At 72.0% G+C, this 18,817-nt stretch overlaps 4 protein-coding genes across 5 annotated transcripts; 2 read left to right on the forward strand and 2 right to left on the reverse strand.

Moving 5' to 3' along the window:
* Positions 1 to 529: 529 nt before the first annotated feature.
* Positions 530 to 5,942, forward strand: DQX1 (DEAQ-box RNA dependent ATPase 1). 2 transcript variants are annotated; one of them, XM_088526559.1, is made up of 12 exons: positions 530 to 550; positions 1,030 to 1,319; positions 2,699 to 2,892; positions 3,019 to 3,394; positions 3,546 to 3,785; positions 3,927 to 4,026; positions 4,137 to 4,295; positions 4,399 to 4,590; positions 4,667 to 4,792; positions 5,173 to 5,363; positions 5,447 to 5,637; positions 5,740 to 5,942. In XM_088526559.1, exons 2-12 carry the CDS (start codon positions 1,038 to 1,040, stop codon positions 5,918 to 5,920), a joined length of 2,232 nt encoding a protein of 743 aa, XP_088382685.1. In that variant the 5' UTR covers positions 530 to 550; positions 1,030 to 1,037; the 3' UTR covers positions 5,921 to 5,942. The 2 variants fall into 2 exon arrangements, with proteins under 2 accessions (XP_088382685.1, XP_088382686.1); XM_088526560.1 differs by having other exon boundaries at positions 2,738 to 2,892.
* Positions 5,943 to 8,010: 2,068 nt separating this feature from the next.
* On the forward strand, positions 8,011 to 10,845 carry LOC148594407 (interleukin-12 subunit beta-like). Its single transcript, XM_088526492.1, has 6 exons — positions 8,011 to 8,080; positions 8,553 to 8,774; positions 9,057 to 9,165; positions 9,237 to 9,418; positions 9,553 to 9,701; positions 10,693 to 10,845. Exons 1-6 carry the CDS (start codon positions 8,011 to 8,013, stop codon positions 10,843 to 10,845), a joined length of 885 nt encoding a protein of 294 aa, XP_088382618.1.
* A 634-nt stretch (positions 10,846 to 11,479) lies between these two features.
* LOC148594408 (alpha-internexin-like) lies at positions 11,480 to 12,498 on the reverse strand. The gene is made up of 3 exons (XM_088526493.1): positions 12,274 to 12,498; positions 11,689 to 11,813; positions 11,480 to 11,622 (listed from the first exon to the last, which is right to left on the reverse strand). The coding sequence occupies exons 1-3, from the start codon at positions 12,496 to 12,498 to the stop codon at positions 11,571 to 11,573; spliced, it is 402 nt and encodes a 133-aa protein (XP_088382619.1). The 3' UTR covers positions 11,480 to 11,570.
* A 1,571-nt stretch (positions 12,499 to 14,069) lies between these two features.
* On the reverse strand, positions 14,070 to 17,514 carry TLX2 (T cell leukemia homeobox 2). Its single transcript, XM_088526624.1, has 3 exons — positions 17,109 to 17,514; positions 14,403 to 14,640; positions 14,070 to 14,286 (listed from the first exon to the last, which is right to left on the reverse strand). Exons 1-3 carry the CDS (start codon positions 17,497 to 17,499, stop codon positions 14,070 to 14,072), a joined length of 846 nt encoding a protein of 281 aa, XP_088382750.1. The 5' UTR covers positions 17,500 to 17,514.
* Between the last annotated feature and the right edge of the window lie 1,303 nt (positions 17,515 to 18,817).

Below are 18,817 nucleotides of genomic sequence, written 5' to 3' on the forward strand. Positions count from 1 at the left end.
GGCAGCGCCGGGCCCGCGGCCGAGGCGGCAGCTCCCCCTGCCGGTGCTGGGCGCCGCGGGGCCAGGGGGTCCTCCCGGCGGAGCGGCGGCCACGCGGGGCGAGCCGGGCATGGCACTCGCCCCCCGGCCCAGCCGCAGAGCCGCGGGCCGTACCGGGGGTGGCACCGGTACCGGGGGCGGTAGCGGGGGCAGTACCGATGGCGGTACCGGAGGTAGTACCGGGAGCGGTACCGGGGACAGTACTGGTTTCGGGGGCAGTACGGGGGGCGGAACCGGTACCAGGGGCAGTACCGGGCGCGGAACCGGTACCGGTTCCGGGCCCCGCCCCGCCCGTTGCCACGCAGGCACCGCCGCGCCCAGCAACGGGCGGGGCCGCTGCCGCGCGCCGATTGGCGGGCCGCAGGGGGCGGGGCCGGTCGCCGGGGGGCGGGGCGGTGGCGCGGCGGGGCCGCCCTGCGCCGCTGATTGGCGGCGGGGGCGGGGCCACGTGACCGCCGCCCGCGGTCAGCTGACGTCTCCCGGGGCGCCGAGGTGGCGGCGGTGCGCGCAGGTGAGCGCGGGCGGGCCGGGAGCGGGCCCGGGCCGGAACCGGAACCGGGATCTGCATCTGGATTCGGCACCGGCACCTGAACGGCAGCCGCGGCTCGGGCCAGCCCTCACCGGCAATCCAGACCTTCGCTCCGGTTCTGTCTGTCCCGGTGCCGGTCCGATCCAGTCCCGTCCGGGCTATCCCGCGCTTCTGGGGCTGGCACCCTGTCTGTCCCTCTCTGCATGTTCTAGTTACGGTGCCCTTGCCCAGCCCGGTTCGTTTCTGCCCCGGTCCTGGTGCTCGGTCCCTGCGCTGTCCCAGTTTCCCCGTGGCCCGGTCCGCCTCGGTCCGCTCTGGCCCCGCGGTCTGTCCATGTCCACACCGTCCCCACCTGCCCAGCCAGGGCTCTGCTGCCGTCTCCGTCCCGAGCACCCCGGCAGGTCCCATGGGCTCCAGGCCCGGTTCTGATGGTTCCTCTTGCCCGCGCAGCAGCGCCGCAGCCGCGGCCATGGCCGGCAGCACGGCGCCCCGCTCCCCGCCGCAGCCCCACGGCCCTGCAGCGCTGCAGGACGAGGACGACGAGGACGAGGAGGCGGCGCTGGGCGGCGGCGGGGACCTCGAGGTGAACCCCTACGACGGGCTGCCCTTCTCGTCCCGCTACTACGAGCTGCTGCGGCAGCGGCGCCGCCTGCCCGTCTGGACCGCCAAGTACGTCTTCATGGAGCACCTGGAGGGCAGCAGCGGCATCGTGCTGGTGTCCGGCGCGCCCGGCACGGGCAAGAGCACCCAGGTGAGTGGCCGCGGGGAGCCGCGGCCCGCGCGGCACCGGCCACGCCGGGCCCATCCGCGCCGGAGCTGGCATTGGCGGTGGCAGCAGGAGCGGTGCCAGCGCTGGCACCGCCGGTGCGGGCGGCAGCGCCGGGCTGGGTAGTGCCACGCGGGTGGTGGCCGCCGTGTGCCAGGTCCCGCCGGGGCGGCTGCTCGGCCCCGCCGCGGCCACGCGGACTTTGGCCGGCCGGGCGCGCGGGAGGCGGCACGGCGCCCGCCCCGGGCGCATGGGAGCAGCGCCCGCAGCCCCGGCGCTGCCGTTATCGGGGCGGTGCCGGGGCCCTGGCCGCTCGCCCGGGTGCCTCCTTGGCGCGGCAGCCGGCCCGGCTGGGGCAGAGGCAGCGGGGCCGGGGCTGGGCGGCCGGGCGCTGCGACCGGGCGATCTGGGCGCCCGCGACGCCCTGCGCGGCTGCAGCAGCAGGGCAGGAGCGGGTGCGGGTGCAGGGCTCTGCTCAGGGTGGCACACAGGCGCCCAACAAGCGGTCAGGTGGCCCCGGGCAGAGGGCAGTGCCACATTCTGGTCCTGATTCTGGTGCCTGCGGGGCGTCTCTGCGGTCCCTGTGCTGCTCTGCGCTGCCTGGTTGGGCACTGCGACGTGGCTCTCTGGCCTTGCGGGGAGGGGGTGTCAGGGGGTGTTGGGACCATGTGGCCTCGCTCGTGGCTGCTGCAGAGTCCCCTGGGACCCCACGTCCCGGCTCCCTCGTCCATGCGTCGCAGCCGCTTCCAGCACTCGGCCTGCCCCAAGCTCCCCGCAGCATCGGCAGAGCCTGGAGGCCCCAAGGAGCGCGAGGGGCCGGGTCAGCTGCCGCAGGCATGAGCATGTGCGGGGGCTGAGCCCCCAGCCCCGCACCCGGCCGTGCTGGAGGGGACAGGGACCCTGGGGACCGGGGAGAGAGCAGGGCGATGGGCCAGGGCTTGGGCGCGGGCGAAGAGCTGTCCCCCCTGCGGCTTCTCTGCTGCATCCTGGTGTGGCCGGGCGGGATGGGCAGGGTGATTGTGCCAGGTCCTTCCCACAAGAGCCAGCGCCGCGGTGCCTCGCAGAGAAGGGGCTGTGGAGCTCGCGGCACAGGATGCCGGCGGCTCCGGAATACCGCTGGCTTGGGAAGCAGAGCCCCGGAGCTGCTTTGTGCCTGTGCTTGGGAATCCCCACAGGCTGGGGGGAGCCTGGAGCAGCGTGTCCTGCGCCTGCCGCTGCCATGGTGGGGCAGCCTCGGCGGCTCCGGAGCCTGTGCAGGGCCGGTGCCGGGGAGCGCGCAGGGCTCCTCGCTCGGCCGCACGGAGCTGCCGCCTCCTCGGCCTCCGCGCTGCCCGTGCCGGGGTCCAGCGCTGCCTCCTCTGCAGATCCCGCAGTGGTGCGCCGAGTACGCGCTCTCGCTGCAGTTCGCGCACGGGCTCGTGGCCTGCACGCAACCCCACAGCCTGGCCGCCCTCAGCCTCTCGCTGCGCGTGGCCGACGAGATGGACCTCAACGTGGGCCACGAGGTGGGCTACTGCGTCCCGCACGAGGACTGCTGCACGACCGACACCATGCTGAGGTGAGCGCGGCCCTGCCTGCCGCCTAATCCCTTAATCCTGCCGGGAGCGACGCGCGCGGTGCGGGGGGGCGAGGGGCTGAGCCGCCTGCGGGGCGGGGGGGTGACGGGCTGCCGGGGCCGCCGCAGGTTCTGCTCGGACGAGATGCTGCTGCGGGAGATGACGTCGGACCCGCTGCTGCGGCAGTACGGGGTCATCGTGCTGGACGAGGCGCAGGAGCGCACGGTGCCCACGGACGCGCTGCTGGGGCTGCTCAAGGACGTGCTGCGCCAGCGGCCCGAGCTCCGCGTGGTGGTGGTGACGGCGCCGGGCCTGGAGGAGCGGCTGCGCGCCTTCCTCGGCGAGCCGCCCGTGGTGCGCGTGCCGGCGCCCGGCCCGCCGCCGCGCCTGCTGCACCGCGCGCCGCCCGCGCGCGGACACGTGGCGGCCGCCTGCCACGCCGTGCTGGACATCCACCGGCGCCGCGAGCCCGGCCACGTGCTCTGCTTCCTGGCCAGCGAGCAGGTGCGTGGCGGCAGCGCCGGGCAGGGCGGCCCGGGAAGCGCTGGGAAGGGCCGGGGGCGGCTCCGCGCTGGAGGGGGGAGTTGCAGGGATGGGGACAGGTGGGCGCGGGGCGGGCGGCACCTTCACCCTGCGCGGCCCGTCCGTCCCGCAGGAGATCTCTGAGTGCTGCGAGGCCATCGAGACGGAGGCCGTGGCCCTGAGCCCGGCGCTGGGGCCGCTGCTGGTGCTGCCGCTGCACCCCGGCGTGGGCCGCGCGGCGCAGAAGGTGTACGAGGCGCTGGAAGAGAAGGGCCATGAGAGGAGGGTGGTCGTCACGCACTGGCTCGCAGACTCGTCCTTCTCGCTGGGGACCGTGCGCTTTGTCATCGACGCGGGGCTGGAGCTGCGCAGCGTGAGTGGGGCTGCGGCGCGGGCCGGGAGCGCTGGCCGGTCCGGCTCCGGCTGCTCCGAGGCTCCCCGCGCGGTGCCGGGGTTGCAGCGGCAGCTCCGCGGCAGGCAGGGGCCGCGCTGTGGGCTCACATCCCCCCTGCAGGTTTACAACCCCCGGATCCGTGCGGAGTCGCAGGTGCTGCGGCCCATCAGCAGGAGCCAGGCGGAGGGGCGCATGCAGCGCGCCGCGGGCAGCCCCCCAGGTGAGCGCTGCAGGGGACGTCCCGGGCGCCCGTCCTGGAGCGGGGCCCGCGGTGCCTGCGTCTCCCCGCCGCTCGGCGCCCACGGTGCCGCTCACAGCCTCTGCCCGCAGGCACCTGCCTGCGCCTCTACTCCGAGGCCTTCTACGAGCAGCGGCTGCCGCCCAGCCCCGCGCCGCACGTCAGCGAGACCAGCCTCAGCCGCCTGGTGCTGCTGCTCAAGCGCCTGGACATCGCCGACATGGGCCAGTGCGACTTCCTCGACCGGCCAGGTAGCGCCGGGGCCGGGCGCGGTGAGCCTGCCCTGCCCCACACCGAGGGGCGGCGGGGGCAGCGCCCGCTCCCGCCGCAGCCCCGGCTGACGCCCTGCCGCAGCCCCCGAGTCGCTGATGCAGGCGCTGGAGGACCTGGACTACCTGGCGGCGCTGGACGACGACGGGAACCTCTCCGAGGTGGGCATCATCATGTCCGAGTTCCCGCTGGACCCGCAGCTCGCCAAGGCGCTCATCGCCTCCTGCGAGTTCGACTGCGTCGAGGAGATGGTCAGCCTGGCCGCCATGCTCACAGGTAGCACGGGCTCGGCGCGGGGCGCGAGGCCTGGCGCCGCAGCGAGGGGCTGACCCGCGCCCCCCGCTGCCCCCAGTCTCCCCCTGCTTTGTGCCCCCGGCCCCGCACCTGGAGGAGGCCGTGGCCGCGCGCCGCCGGGCGCTGCTGCACCCGCACGGAGACCACTTCACCCTCATCAACGTGTTCAACGCCTTCCAGCAGCGTGAGTGCGCGCCCGGGCTCGGCGCTGGGACCCGCACCCCGCAGGGCTCCCCCGCTCCCTTCGTGCCCCGTGTCCCTCCTGGAGGCTGCGGTCCAGCGGGATGGAGTCCCAGCCCCGAGGCAGTGCCACGCTGCCTGCCCCATCCTTGCTGCCCTGCTAGGGGAGCTGCCCTGCTGGGGGAGCTGCCCTGCTGGCTTTCACAGCCCATGAGCCCCCAGCCCGGTTTGAGGCTCTTGCGGTGGGATTGGGATCAGCCAGGACCCCTGGAGCTCCCCATGGGGCAGGGAGGGCCCGGCCCTGCTGGGAGAGTCTCTTGGTGCAGCCGCCCGGGACCCCGTGGCATCCCCAGGACGGGAGAGCTGAGCCCGCTCTCCCCGCAGACAACGCGGACGAGGGCTGGTGCCGCAAGCACGCGCTGAGCGGGGAGGCGCTGCGGCTGGCGGGCATCGTGCGGGCCGAGCTGCTGGAGGTGATGCAGCGCATCGAGCTGCCCGTCTCGCCGCCCGCCTTCGGCACTGACAGCAACCTGCTCAACCTGCAGCGCGCGCTGCTCTCCGGCTACTTCCTCCAGGTGGGCTGCGGACGGCACGAGCGCCCTGCACGGCGCCGGGGGTCAGTGCCCACCAGCCCCGCTCACCCCCTCTCTGTCCCCAGGTGGCCCGGGACATCGACGGCTCCGGCAACTACGTGATGCTGACGCACAAGCACGTGGCCCATCTGTCCCCCAGCTGCTGCTACCGGCTGCGGCGGCCGCCCCCGCGCCCGCCCCCCTGGGTGCTCTACCACGAGTTCACCATCTCGCAGGACAACTGCCTGCGCGTCGTCTCCGAGATCCAGCCCCAGATGTGAGCGCGGGAGCAGCGCCGAGGGTGGCGGAGCCAGGAGCGCCGCGGCACTGGGGTGTCCTGCTCCCCACTGACCGCGTCCCCCTGCCCGTGTCCCCGCAGGCTGGTGGAGCTGGCGCCCCAGTACTACCTGAGCAACCTGCCGCCCAGCGAGAGCCGTGACCTGCTGGCCCAGCTGCGGCACGAGGTGGCCGCCCCGCAGGAGGAGGCGCCCGCGGGGCCGGCGCCGCAGGAGGCGCCCGCCGAGGAGGACGAGGAGAGGGAGGTCTGCGCCGTGCAGTGAGCGGGAGCCGCCGGAGCCCTCGGTGCCCAGGGGCCGCGGGGCAGCGTCGCTGCCTGGGCTGCACGGCGAGAGGCTGGGCAGAGCCAGCGGTGGCACCTGTGGGGACAGCTCGGTGCTGCGGCACCAGGGGGGCAGCCCCGCACCGCTGTGCCCAGGGGGCGGCCCCGAGCTGCAGCATCCGGGGGGCAGCCCCACAGCGCAGTGCCCAGGGCCCTGCGCAGGGGGTGTGCAGAGCCCCCGCCGGGTGGTCCGTGGTGGGGCCCAGCAATCCCGGCCCCATATGTCTGGGGGGCCACGGGGGTTCACCTGTATAAAGTTTTGTGACCTTTGCTCTGTGCCTGGCGTTGGTGACTGTGGGACCAGGGGGGCTGGGCAGGAGGGGACTGTCCTCCCTGTTGTCACTCCTGGGGCTGGGGGATCATCGTAGCTGCCACCCTCCGTGCCGCACCCAAGCACTGCATCCCCATCCCGCATCCCCATCCTGCATCCGCATCCCCATCCTGCATCCTGCGCGGGGGCTTTCTGCGCATGATGCGCCGTCAGCCTTGCTCACCTCATCACCTCGTTCCCACTCCCCTCCAGTTCTAGGTACTGCGCAGCCCCTGTCCCCGCCCGTGGGGCAGCCCTGGCCTTTGGGCCGGGTCTTCCCACCGCGGTCGCCTGCTGCTTCTGCAGAAGCCAAGGGGAAGCTGCGGCCTGCGGGGGGGCGGGAGGCAGCCGTGTGCGCAGGAGCCGCCGCGGCCCCGGGCCCCCCATGGCACTCACCTCTGTGGGGACGGCGCCCGCTCCCTGCCCGCTGTCACCTCCGGCTGTGCAGCACCGGGCCCTTCCCCTCGCTGCTCCGCGGCGGCTCCGGCTGCGCTAGCAGCTCCCACCCGGGCGCCCGGCTCCCGCATCCTCCTCGAGTGGGTGGCGGGCGGTAACGGGTGGGTTTCTCCGCCGCTCCAGGCGCATCCCCAACTTCCCCATGGCCTTCTAGGAACGCCCGGAAATGCGTGAGCTGGCGAGCGCAGCCCCCGCGCCCCCCGGGCTGCCTGGGGCAGCCGGCGCGGCCCCCCTGCCCCGGCCCCCTGCCCTGCACACGCTGCCGCGTGGGCACGGTGCCCTGCCCGCCCCACAGCGCTGCTGCCCCTTCCCTGCGCTGCCCCCGGGACAGGGCAACACTCTGGCCCCGCGGTGCTGCACAGGTGCCCATCCCCATGCCAGGGTCGGGCCGGGCTGTGCAGGACCCCGGCGCAGCGGGACCGGGGCAGCTTTTCCAGGGACAGGGCAGAGGCAGCGCCTGTCCCCGTCCCTGGCCCTGCCCTGGCGGGTGTCCGGCTCGGGGGCCGGGGCAGCGGCCGGACAGCCCCGTCCGCCGCCTGCTGCAGCGCCCGGCGCCTCCGCAGCGCCCCGCGGCTCCCGCGACCCCCGGCCGTGCCCGCCCGCACGCGCGGCCGTCCCCTCCCGCCGGGCGCCGGCCCGTGCGCGCTCCCTGTCCCGGCCCCTGCGGTCCCCGGCGCGGTGCCAGCCCCGCGGCGCCGCGCGGGGCCCGGGTGCGGAGCGCCGGCCCTGCCGTGCGGGGGAGCCCGTCCCCGCGCCCCGGCCGAGCCCTGTGCCGGGGCTGGCGCCGACCGCGGGCCCCTCCCCGGGCGCTTTCTCCTCTTCTCAGAACTGTGATGCTCTGCGGCTCCAGCTACACCGTGGGGCAGCCCCGCGGGGTCCCGGCTCCCTATATAATGGGCAGCTCCGCACCCCCAGCCAAGCGTCTGGAGCAGCGCACGTCACCCACACGGCAAGGTAGGCACAGGGGGGCACCAACGCGGTCACCGTGTCCCCGGGACCTCAGGGATGCTGCTCCGTGAAGGGCGGCAGCCTCCATCGCAGGCAGAGGCACCCGCCACCCCAGGGCTGCAGGGTCAGGAGGTCCTGTCCTCTGGCCCCTGGTTCGATGCTCCCTCAGAGGATCCCACCCGGTCCCATCCCGCAACCCTCTCGGACTGAGGCTGCTCTGCCCTCGCAGTCCTGTGGCCTGGACGCAGCTGGTCCCTTCTCACGGGCACGGCCGGTCCCCTCGTCTCCCTTCACCATGGGGCCTCTCTTCCCCACAGATGCTGCATTTGCTGGGGCTGCTGCTGTTCCTCAGCCCTTCCCGAGCCCTCTCCTTTTTTCCCCCAAAGAGTGAGTCCTGCTGAGGCCGAGATGCGCTGGGGATGGGGGATATCCCACTGCTGGGGGGCGCAGGGCCCCCAAGCCTGACTGGCTTCTGCCTGGCTGCTCGGGAGTCTGGGGACGTGAGCATCTCTGCTAGGGGGACAAGGATGGGGCAGAATGGGCACAGGGGCTGGAAACTGGGCAGGGACGGATGTGGAGGTGGGGAGGGCTGGGGATGGATCTGGTGATGGAGCAGGGCAGGGGCGGATGGAGGGGCAATGAGGCAAAATTGGATTTGAATGTAGGGACTGGGAATGGATGGAGCAGGGATAGAAATAGGTGTGGGTGATAGAGTGGGGCTGGAGAAGGAGCAGAGCTGAGGATGGATGCGGAGTGATGGAGCAGGGCTGAGCACAGTGCCGAAGGGAAGGCACTGAGCTCACGTGGAGGCTGCCTGCACCAGAGCCAGACCTGACACAGCCTCTGCCCCCACGTGCAGTTCATTTAGGGGACCTGAACCAGGACGTGGAGTTGCAATGCAACACCTCAGAGCAGCAGGTGACCTGGAAGCTGAACGACGATGAGGAGCCCATGGTAGAGCTTGAGGCCGAGGGAAAAGCTCTCAGAATCCTGGGCCTGGACCTGCCGGCTGCTGGCAACTACAGCTGCTGGGCCGGCTCCGTGCTGCTGGACTCCACCTACGTGGTGGTCAGGAACGCCTGTGCGTGGGGCTGGCGGCACGCGGGACACAGCCGGCACGGCCCGGTGCGGGAGAGCGGGGCTGCAGGAGCAGGGCTGGGGATGGACAGAGGCGCTGGGGATGGGTGATGGCCTAGGGCTGGGGATGGACGTGGGTGATGGAGCCGGGTGGGGATGGAGCAGGGCCGTGGGGGAGATGTGGTGACAGGGCTGAGGGGGAGGTGGGTGATGGAGCTGGGCTGGTGCTGGGAGCAGCAGCCCCGGAGCCTAGGGTGTGCAGATCCCGTTCCTGTTACCCCGCCAGGGCAGCCGAGCATCAACGTCTCGTGCCAGGCTGAGTCCTACCGCGGCTCCTTCCGCTGCTCCTGGAGGGCTCCTCCTTTCACCATCTTCCGCGCCCGCCTCACACGCAGGTGGGTGCTGGGACCCCTGTGACCCTCCGTGCAGCCCTGGCCGTCAGCCCTAACCTGCTTCTGTCCCGCAGCGACGGCTCCTCCGGCAACTGGGTGCCAGTGACTGGCTACCGCTCCAGCTTCAACGTCAGCTTCTCCGACCCCTCGTTCTGCCCCTTTGCCGAGGAGCTGCACCCACTGCAGCTGCAGCTGGAGGGGCTCTCGGACACCTCCTACCTCAACACCACGCACCCCTTCTTCATCCGTGACATCGGTGAGTGCAGGGGGCAGCAGGCGGCCCTTTAGAGGGGGCTCAAGGGGCAGCCCTACGGGTGCTGCCAGCCCCACAGCATGGGCCAGGCTGCAGGGCCAGCCCTGGCTGACGTCCCTGCCGCGCTGCACCGACAGTGCGGCCCGACCCACCGCAGGCGCTGAAGCTGCATCACCAGGAGGGGAGGCTCTACCTGTCCTGGGCCCCCCCGGCCTCCTGGCCGCTGCCCAAGTCCTACTTCGCTCTCTCCTACCGACTGCAGTACGAATTCCCCAACGGCACCCAGGTAGCCCCACATGAAGCCCCCCACACCAGCCCAACCACGCTGCCCCATGCCCATGCTGCCCTGTACCCACACTGCCCTATGTCCACACTGCCCCATGCCCATGCTGCCCTGTACCCACACTGCCCTATGTCCACACTGCCCCATACCCATGCTGCCCTGTACCCACACTGCCCTATGTCCACGCTGCCCTGTGCGTATGCTGCCCCATGCCCACACTGCCCCACGCCTGCACTGCCCTATGTCCATGCTGCCCCATGCCCACGCTGCCCTGTGCCTGCCTCATTGCCCCATGCCTCCACTCTCCATGATCTACATCACCCCATGCCCTCACTGCCCCACACCAGTGCTGCCCCATGCCTGCATTACCCCATACCCATGTTGGCATGCACCTGCACTGCCCTATACCTGCATTGCCCCATGCCTGCACTGCCCCACTCCTGCACTATCCCATTCCCATGCTGCCCCATACCCACACGGCCCTGTACCCCTGTTCCCCCATGCTGGCCCTGCCATGTCCTCCCCATGCTCTGTGCCCTCAGTGTCTATGACTGCCCTGCGCTGCCTTCACTTTTACTTGGATTTATTTTTGTCCCGTCTGACTCAGAGCTTTGTCCTTTAGTAAAGGCCACTGCAGCCGGGACCTTTCCGCCTGCACAGGGCTGTCATTTAGGAACTGCATCCCGCTTCATGCGCAGGGACCGCTTCCCCTCCGCACTCCCTTGGGGCAGGAAACCGTGGCCACAGCCCTCACCACTGCTTCCCTGCAGAGCCACTTTGCTGGGCAGCATCCAGATCCCAGCTCCGGCCTTGCTCCCTGCTCCATCCGCACTCCCTGCCCCATTCCCACTCCCTGCTTCAGCCCCAGTTCCTGTTCTGGCCCCAGTCCCTCCCTTCCCACCCTCCCTGGAAACTTGCCCCCCACTCTCCCCGGGGGCCCACGCAGGCACCAGTGCCGGCCCCACAGCAGCCCCACAGCGGCTCTGCCTCGCAGGTGCAGGAGGAGCTGGAGGGCGCGGAGGAGAGCAGCCTGCGGGCGGGCGCCTGGCGCGTGCGCATCAGCTGCCGCGACCCCTACGCCAGCCCCAGGTGGAGCCCCTGGAGCGCCTGGCGGGATGTGGGGGCAGCCGGGCCACAGGGCCACTGACCTCCCTCCGCTGCTCGCCAGGGGTCCCGGCCCAGAGCCCACAGGAGCAAGGCGGCAGCGTGGACTCGCTCCTGGCCCTGAATCCCTTTTGCTTTGAGGCACATCTGTATGTCCCAATAAAGATCCCACCTTGGCTTTGCTGCGGAAGAGCGGCTGAGGCTCTGCATGTGCAGGAGGGAGGGTCCCAGCGGGGCTGCTGGAGGCGCCTGCCTGTCCACCTGCATCGGACCCCGGTGCAGAGCTGTGCACCTTGGACCCCCCCATTCCCCATGAACCCCCAAACTGTCCCCCAGGCTGCTCACTGTGGGCACAGAGCGCCCCATGGCTGAAGCAATACTGCTGCTTGACACAGCCAGCAGCCCATGCCCCCAGGCCAGCCCTGGCCTCGGCTCCCTTGTCCTCAGAGCGCAGGGCCCCGTGGGAAGGCCGGCCTCATAACCACAGACTGCCTGGTTCCAGGTAATGCCAAGGGGCTTTTATTGAGCTGCTTCCGCAGGGCCGGGCCTGGATCCCGGCCCTGCTGCTGCTCCAGTGAGGCTGGTGAGAGTGTGTGGCCTCCTGTGGCAGGGTCTCAGGGGCCCAGGGGTCCACAGGGGTAAGCGATCCTCTGGCTTGGGAGTCTCGGGGTCCCGCAGCACCAGCAGAAGTCCAGGGCTCCCCGGGTGCAGGGACTAGGGGGACCCAGGTGTCCAAGGCCCCGCAGCACGCGGAGCAGGGCAGGCCAGTCACGATGGGGCTGTGGAGCCCAGGCGCAGCTCTTCCCCCTCCAGCATCTCCCTGCAAGAGACACAGGCTGGGCTGAGCCCTGCGCCTGCCTCGGGCCCCCCAGAGTCCCCCACATACCGGTATGCGGCGATCTCCACGTCCAGGGCCATGCGGAGCCGCAGCAGAGTCGGGTACTCGCGCAGGCATCGGGCCATCTCCTGCTCGGCCTCGCTGATCTCCTGCTCCAGCTCTGCCACCCGCTCCTGCAGGCCCGGAGGGTCAGCGCTGCCGCCTGCTCCAGCCCCAAGGGCCCAAGTGTCCGGCCCTCCTCACCCCGGCCCAGCACCACTTGGACACTGGGCATCCAGGCCCGACCTTCCCATCCCTCACCCTGGCAGCACTTCCCACTCCCCGTGAATCCTGAATGCCCCAGGGACATCCAGCCCCTCTTCCCCTCTGGAAAGGCTGGGACTCCCACACCCAGCTCCCTTTCCTAGGAAAGGCACCCTCGTCCCCCCCCAACCCAGGCACCCAGGACCCCCCGACCCAACTCCTTTCCCAGGTGTCCAGCATCCTTCCGACCCGTCCAGATGAGCCTCTTCTGCTGCCCGCGGCTCCAGGCGTCCCGCCCCCGCGGTGCCGGGACCCCCTCCCGCTGCCGACCCACCCCCCTGGGCCCAGGCCTCCCGCGGTGCCCGGTTCCCGCCCCGGCCCCCCGCGCACCTGGTACTTGGCGAGCTCTCCGCTCCGCCGGTCGCGCAGCCCCTGCAGCTGCCGGTGCAGCGCGGCCACGGCCCCGCGCAGCGCCTCCAGCTCGGCGGCGCGGGCGCGCAGCAGCCGCCGGTACCCGGCCGCCTCGGCGCGGGCGCGCAGCACCGCCTCGCCGCCCCGGCCCCGGCCCGGGCCCCGCGCCCGCCCCGGCCAGGCCTCGGCGCCGGCCGCGCTCATCCCGGCGGCGGCTTCTGCGGCGGCGCCGCTGCGGCTCCCCCGGGACCGCGGGGCCGCGTCACGGAGCCGCAGCCAATGGCGAGGCCGCGCGAGCGGCACCCGCCGCCGCCCCGCCCGGCACCGACGGCTCCCGGCGCCGGTTGTCGGGCCCCGCCGGCGCCGCCGGCCCCGGGCAGCGCCGGCAGCACCACGGACAGCGACGGGGCGGGACGGGCGGCCCGGGAGCCGGGGCCGGGGCTGGGGTCTGAGTGCGGGAAGGGCCCGGCTAGGGGCAGTGTTAGGGGTCAGGGTTAGGATTGGGGTTAGGACTGGGGTTAGGGGTCGCTGTTAGGGCTGCAGTGGGGGTTAGGATTGTGGATGGGAGCGTGATTAGGGTCAGGGTTAGGGTCAAGGCTGGGTCTGGGGTTCTGATAGAGAGGGGGTTATGATTAGGATTACGATTGGGCGGGTTAGGGGTTAGTGTCAATGCTAGGGCTTGAGCTGAGTTTGCAGCAGGGCAAACTCAGCTTAAGGTTGAGGTGAATGTTAGAGTTACAGCTGGGGGTTAGGGCAAGGTTTAAGGTAACAGCTGGTGTTACGGTTGGGGCTGTGCACAGCCAGGGACCATGGCCTGGGCAGGCTCAGGTCACCCCCCCACACCCTGCCCCATGGCTGGACAATACGTTGCCAGACCCCAGGACTCTGCCCGTCCCAGTGGCCTTGGGAGACTCGTACAGCCTGGCCCCACTGTGAGGCTCAGGGTGTCTCTATAGAAAGAACAAGTCATGGATCAGAGTGGGAGCCGGTTGCTGGAGAAGGGAGTTCTGCACTGGAGACCCCAGCAAACACCTCCTGTCCTTGGGAACAGCAAAGCCCGGATCAGGCAAGGCCAAATGTTCAGTCCATGGTCAAAATGCAGGAATCTCAGGTGGGAGGGGAGGTGTCCTGGGAGCATAACGTGGTCTCCATGCAGAGCTGCATAACGTGGCCTGCAGGGTGTCTGCAATCCTCGACGTGGCCGGGTCACGGGTGTCCATCACATGTGGGCCAGGGCTGCAGAGATCCAGCAGACTGGCAAGAGGAGGCCTGGAATACCGGGATCCCAGGCTGGGTGGCAACAAACATCTGTCTGTCCAGGTCCTGTTGAGGCCGCTCCAGCCGGGGGGCTCCTCTGCGAGCCCGGGGCTGTGGCTGGAAAAGGGAGCTGGCAACCTCAGCTCGGATAAGGCATGTGCTGGCGAGCAACGCAGTCCGCCGCTGGAGCCGGTCCCCGAGGGCGGCAGCGGGGGCGTGTTCCATCTCCGGGAATGTGTAAATCTGGGGGAGGGGAGTTCCCTGCCCCCCTGCCCCGAGATCTGCCCTCCCTGGACAGAATCGGAGCTGGAGCGGCCCCAAGGGGAGCAGGGCTCTGTGCTGGAACTGGCCGGGAGGGCAGCATCCCAGCGGGAGCCCCCGAGCCGCCTGAGGGGGCCGGTGCCGGCTGGGGACAGCGAGCTGGGTGCGGGGAAGGGGCTGCTGTGCAGGAGCTGTCCTGGGAACGGCAGCCCCTTCCTGCCACCCCCGGCACACGCGGGGCTGCCCGGCCCCGCTGCTCACACCACAGAGGCCACCCCTGAGACGGACGTCACCTTATTGTCCTCGGCCCAGGGCTGCAGGTTCTGCAGGGCGTAGAGGGAGGAGTTGTGCATGCAGAGCGGGTCCTGGGGCAGTGGCTGGCTCAGGCTCTTCTGGAAGGCCTCCTGCTGCAGGTGCAGCATCAGGCGGTTGGCCTGCTGGCGCTCAGCCTCGCGCTCCTCTGCCGTCTGCCTCCTGCCAGCACAGGCAGCAGCTGCAGCCCCTCTGCACAGGCACCTTGCAGAGCTGCGTTGTGCACGCGGGGATGAGGTGCCCAGCATGGCTCCAGCTCGGCCTCCTGTCCCCATTACCTCCACTTGGTGCGGCGGTTCTGGAACCAGGTCTTGACCTGAGCATCCGTCATCTTGAGGGCCTTGGCCAGGGTGGCGCGCTCGGCCGAGGCCAGGTACTTCTGGCGGTGGAAGCGCTTCTCCAGCTCACAGATCTGCACCCGGCTGAAGGAGGTGCGCGGCTTCTTGCGCTTGGGCGGCGTGCGGTTCTGGTAAGGGTGCCCGATGCGCCGGGTGGCCGCAAAGGGCGACAGCGCGGCTGCAGGTGGAGGGCAGTGGGTGAGACAGGGGCTGCGTGGGTATCAGGGGCAGACGGGGGCTCAGGTGGGACAAGTCCTGCACCCCCGGATTGAAGATCCCTGGGAATGGGGCGCCTCCAGCAGGGCCACTCAGGCCAGCCTAATCCAGGGCCCCGGCAGCACTGACCCCCGCTTCCCCAGCCCCACGGCAGCCCCTGCTGGGGCTTCCTGCACCTCCGGGCTGGGAGGGGCAGGATCCTATGGAGGCGGCTGATGTCCCCTGCACGAGCCAGCACCAGCGGCGCCCAGGCTGGCTGCGTGCCAGCTGCGCGGGTAACGCAGGGGCTGGGAAGGGGCCATGGCCGGCGCACAGGCAGCGAGAGCCCAGGACGGCGTGTGGGGCCCATCCCCTGGGGACCCGCTGCTGCCAGGTGGCGCCAGGGAACACTCTGGCCTCAAAGGTGCCGGGAGCCTTGGTGGAGTTGGGAGCTCGGAGTGGAGCCCAGCTCCAAGGACGCATCCCCAGCATCCTCAATACCACCAATGTAAATAGAGTCCAGCTCCAAGGAGCCACCCCCAGTTTTCCCAGCAGAGACAGTGCGTGAGGAGCCAGGCTCCAAGGAACCAACTCCAGTGCTCCCAACATGGTCAGCATAAATGGAGCCCAGCTCCAAGCAGGCATCCCCGGTGCTGCCAACACAGCCAGTGCAAATCTCCGGTGCTCGTGGCACAGCATGGGTAGAGCTCGTGGCATGGGTAGAGCAGCCCTTGCCCAGAGCAAGCGGAGCGCGGCATGGTGGAAGGCAGCCCCATGGGCCACAGTGCCCCGCACAAGAGGCGCCGCGGCAGGTCCCGGCTGGCCCCACGCAGGCCCCGGCGGCCAGAGCTGCCTCCCGCGCAGCAGCGCTGGGCGGCGCGGGCGGGACGCCAGCTCCCGCCGCGGGGGTGGAAGCGCTTGACGCAGGTGGAGCCGCGCAGTCGGGGGGCTGGACGCCCCCACTCCCCTCCCTGCGGCGGGCGGCCCCACCGACGACAGATGCTGACAGCCCTGAGACCACCCCAAGGCCAGCGGTGCTGAGTGATGGCGGCGCTGGGAGACCCCGTGCCGGGGAGGGGCCGCCCATGCACCCGCTGCTGGCGCCAGGCAGGAGCCGGGGACGTCACCCGCCGCCCCTGCGTGGGGCTGGTGCTTCGTCACCGCAAGGCGGCCGTGTGGGCTGGGAGGCGAACCCGGCTCTGCTGGCGCCGTGATGGGCCCTCCATGGGCTCCGACACCTCCCATCCTCCACACTGACACTGCCCGCTCCATCCCTGGGGATGCAGGGCCATGGCACCAGGCCCTCCAGCACCCACTGTGTTTGGTGCTCCAACCGCAGCAGCCACTGAGGCCAAGCAGCTGCACGGGAGCCGAGCGCTGCAGACGTGGCAGCACCGCCATCTTGGGAAGCGCCTCCGGCTGAGCCGGACAAGGCCAGGCCTTCCCTGCACCATCGGCCTGGTCCCGGCACCGGCACCAAGGCTGGACATCCAGCGCCCTATCCTCTGCATGCAGCATTCAGCACCAGTGAGTGTCTTCAGGCACTCGGCACCCTGCCCAAAGGCAGCACCAGCCTCCTCCTCACTCACCCGCACCAGCTCCGGCCTCTCCCAGGGAAAAACACACACAGGGGCTCCACATCCAGCACTGCCCAGTCCCTGCAGCCCGTCTCTACATGCACCAGCTGCCTGCAGCCTCTTCAACGGCACCCTGCACCCTCCTTCTCATGCTTCTAGGGGCGTCCCCATGACTCACATCCCTGGCACATGGGACACAGGTACTTGCAGCCGGTGCATCCAGTCCCAGGCACACGGTGTTCTCCGTGGCCCCCGTGCCCCGTGCCTGCGCAAGGCCGGTTCCCGTCCCCACACACAGCGGGTCCCGCACACTGTCTTCCCGCAGCCACGAGCAGTCCTGTCCTGCTCGCAGTTCAGAGCGATGGCCGCTGCCCCCAGCTCCGGAGAAGGACCTGGCCACGATGCCGAGCCGGAACCCGAGCCAGGGCCGGGCAGGATGGGACCCCGAGGGGCGCCGCGCAGAGCGGGACCCCGGCCCGGCCCCGAACCGCCGCGAAGCCGCCGCCGGCCCCCGCCAACCCACCGGGAACCGCGAAGAGGAGCGGGCCCGCGGGGAAGATTTTGCTGCTGTTGCCGGCCGAGAACAGCTGTCTGCGAGTCTCGACGGCAGCCCCTTCCCGATGCCGCGCGCGGAGCCAGGGATCGGGGTCGGCGCGCCCGTGCCGGCGGCTCCAGCCCGGACCTGAGCACGACAGCGCTCGACGGGCGCTTCCGCGGCCGCTGTCACCCGCGGCCGCCGCCCGCGTCCCGCCGCCGCCGCGGAACCGGGAACCCGTCACGGAGCTCCCGGCCCCGCTGCGTTCCCGCTTCGCGCGCCCGGCGGAGCCGTCGGGGGCCATCGGGGGTGAGGCGGCCCCGCGGCGGCGGCGCTCACCTGAGAGCCGGTCCTTGGCGATGCGCCGCGTCGTCTCCATCCAGGGGAAGGTGAGTCCCGAGAGCCCGGGGACGGGCTGCGGCGCTGCGGGCGGCGCTGCGGGTGCGGGCCGGTGCGCCGGGACGCGGATGACCCCGGCGGGCGGCGCGGCGGGCGCGGGGGTCACGTTCACGCTCACGTTCATGCTCATGTTGAGGTTGTAGGAGCCGAGCGAGCAGGCGGGGCCGTAGCCGCCGCCGTAGAGCCCGTAGTCGGGCTCTCCCGCCGGCCGCGCCGGCGCCGCGCCGGCCCCGGGGGGTTCGGGGCCGCTGAGGATCTGGTCGATGCCGAAGCTGATGGGCTCGTGCGGCGGCGGGGCCGGGCCCTCCCGCGGCAGCGCCGCCGCCTCCATGGCCCCCCGCAGCCCCCGCGCTCAGAGCCGGCGGGGCGCGGGCATCGCGGGGCCGCCTAGGCGCGGGGGGCGGCGGCGGGCGGCGCAGCGCGGGGGCGGCTCGCACGGGGCGCCCGCTGCGGCCCGCTGGGCACAGGCAGGGGCAGGGGCTGGGGCACGGGCATGGCCCTCGGCGGCGGCTGCTGGCGGCCGCCGGCTCCGGTGCGCGGCGCGGCGGGGCCCCCCTCAGCACGCGCTTTTCTGCCCCGCTCCATCTGGACCTGCCAAAATCCCGGGCGCCCGCGCGCTGATTGGCGGCCGCGCCTCGTCACGGACGGCCCCGCGCCCCGGGGGCGGGGGCACGCGCTGCCCGGGGCCCCGCCCCGGCACCGGCCCCTCGGGCCCCCCACCCGCCACCGGCGCCCTCCGGCCCGAGCGCTGCCGCCGGCCTCCCCGTCGGGACCCTCGGGCCGCGAAGGGAGCGGGGCTCCCTCGGACCGGCTCCGCCGCGGTTCCGGGGGCACCGCCTGGCCCGGGGCTCCGCCGCCCTCCAGCTCGCGGAGGACTGAGGCGACCACCGCGGGTCGCCGCCGCCTCGGGAGTCTCTAGTCGCGCCCCTTGGCTCGGAACAGCCGTAAAGCGGGGCGGACTCGGACCGATAAAGCGATCGAGCCCGGTCGCTGGAGCCCCGGGTCTGGAGGCGGGACCGGGGCCGAGGCGGGGAGGCAGTGTCGCCTGCCGGGGGTTGCCGCCGTCGGGACGCTCAGCGCACAGAGCCGGAGCCCGAGCCGGGGCCGCAGCGACGCGCCCGGAGCCGCCGCTCGTCGGCCCGATACGGAGCCGCCCCGTCGCTCCCGGCCGGCAAAGCTGCGGCGGCTCCGGCGACGCGGATTCCGCTCCCCCTTCGCCGTTATCCGACCGAGGGAGCGGCCCCGCTCTGCCCTTCCCGTAGCTCGCAGCGGGATCGAGCCCGTCGCTGCCGCGGTTGCCGGCTCAGCTCTCTGCAGCCTCCGTTACCGGAGCGCTCCGGCTCCGCCCTGCCCCGGTCCGCGCCTCACGGGGCAAGCGGACTGCATCTACCGGGATCTGCCTCTCCCGCGAACAGGCGACCGCGGCCCCGACACGGACCTGGTTCTCCCGATCCGCCGTTCCCGGCGACTAGAACTGTGGTCGCTTTTCACCACTGTTCCCGAGGGCAGGGACCGCGGCTCTCTCCAGTTCCCCCGGTTCGGCCGCTGCCGAGGGCACGCACCGCAGTCCCCCCTGTCCGACTGCGCCGGGGACACGGAGCCCGCAGTCACGGGCCCTCCCACTGCTCTCACCTGGCTGCGCGGCGGAG

This window comes from Tinamus guttatus, unplaced genomic scaffold (assembly GCF_059628265.1).
Source record: "Tinamus guttatus ecotype Peru unplaced genomic scaffold, ASM5962826v1 Tinamus_guttatus_pri_ptg000247l, whole genome shotgun sequence".
In the NCBI taxonomy this organism is placed as follows: Eukaryota; Metazoa; Chordata; class Aves; order Tinamiformes; family Tinamidae; genus Tinamus; species Tinamus guttatus.

Bases quoted from the DNA above. Each gene is read 5' to 3' on its own strand.
- TLX2 (XM_088526624.1), bottom strand. From the start codon at position 17,499: ATGGAGGCGGCGGCGCTGCCGCGGGAGGGCCCGGCCCCGCCGCCGCAC. The intron at 14,641-17,108 runs GTGAGCGCCGCC...CTCCACCTGCAG, and splicing joins CGCCAAGGACCGGCTCTCAG to CCGCGCTGTCGCCCTTTGCG. The intron at 14,287-14,402 runs GTAATGGGGACA...CTGTGCTGGCAG, and splicing joins AACCGCCGCACCAAGTGGAG to GAGGCAGACGGCAGAGGAGC.
- LOC148594408 (XM_088526493.1), bottom strand. From the start codon at position 12,498: ATGAGCGCGGCCGGCGCCGAGGCCTGGCCGGGGCGGGCGCGGGGCCCG. The intron at 11,814-12,273 runs GTGCGCGGGGGG...CCGGGCCTGCAG, and splicing joins GAGAGCTCGCCAAGTACCAG to GAGCGGGTGGCAGAGCTGGA. The intron at 11,623-11,688 runs GTATGTGGGGGA...TGTCTCTTGCAG, and splicing joins GTGGAGATCGCCGCATACCG to GGAGATGCTGGAGGGGGAAG.
- LOC148594407 (XM_088526492.1), top strand. From the start codon at position 8,011: ATGCTGCATTTGCTGGGGCTGCTGCTGTTCCTCAGCCCTTCCCGAGCC. The intron at 9,419-9,552 runs GTGAGTGCAGGG...CTGCACCGACAG, and splicing joins CTTCTTCATCCGTGACATCG to TGCGGCCCGACCCACCGCAG. The intron at 9,702-10,692 runs GTAGCCCCACAT...TCTGCCTCGCAG, and splicing joins AATTCCCCAACGGCACCCAG to GTGCAGGAGGAGCTGGAGGG.
- DQX1 (XM_088526559.1), top strand. From the start codon at position 1,038: ATGGCCGGCAGCACGGCGCCCCGCTCCCCGCCGCAGCCCCACGGCCCT. The intron at 1,320-2,698 runs GTGAGTGGCCGC...CCTCCTCTGCAG, and splicing joins GCACGGGCAAGAGCACCCAG to ATCCCGCAGTGGTGCGCCGA. The intron at 4,296-4,398 runs GTAGCGCCGGGG...GCCCTGCCGCAG, and splicing joins CGACTTCCTCGACCGGCCAG to CCCCCGAGTCGCTGATGCAG.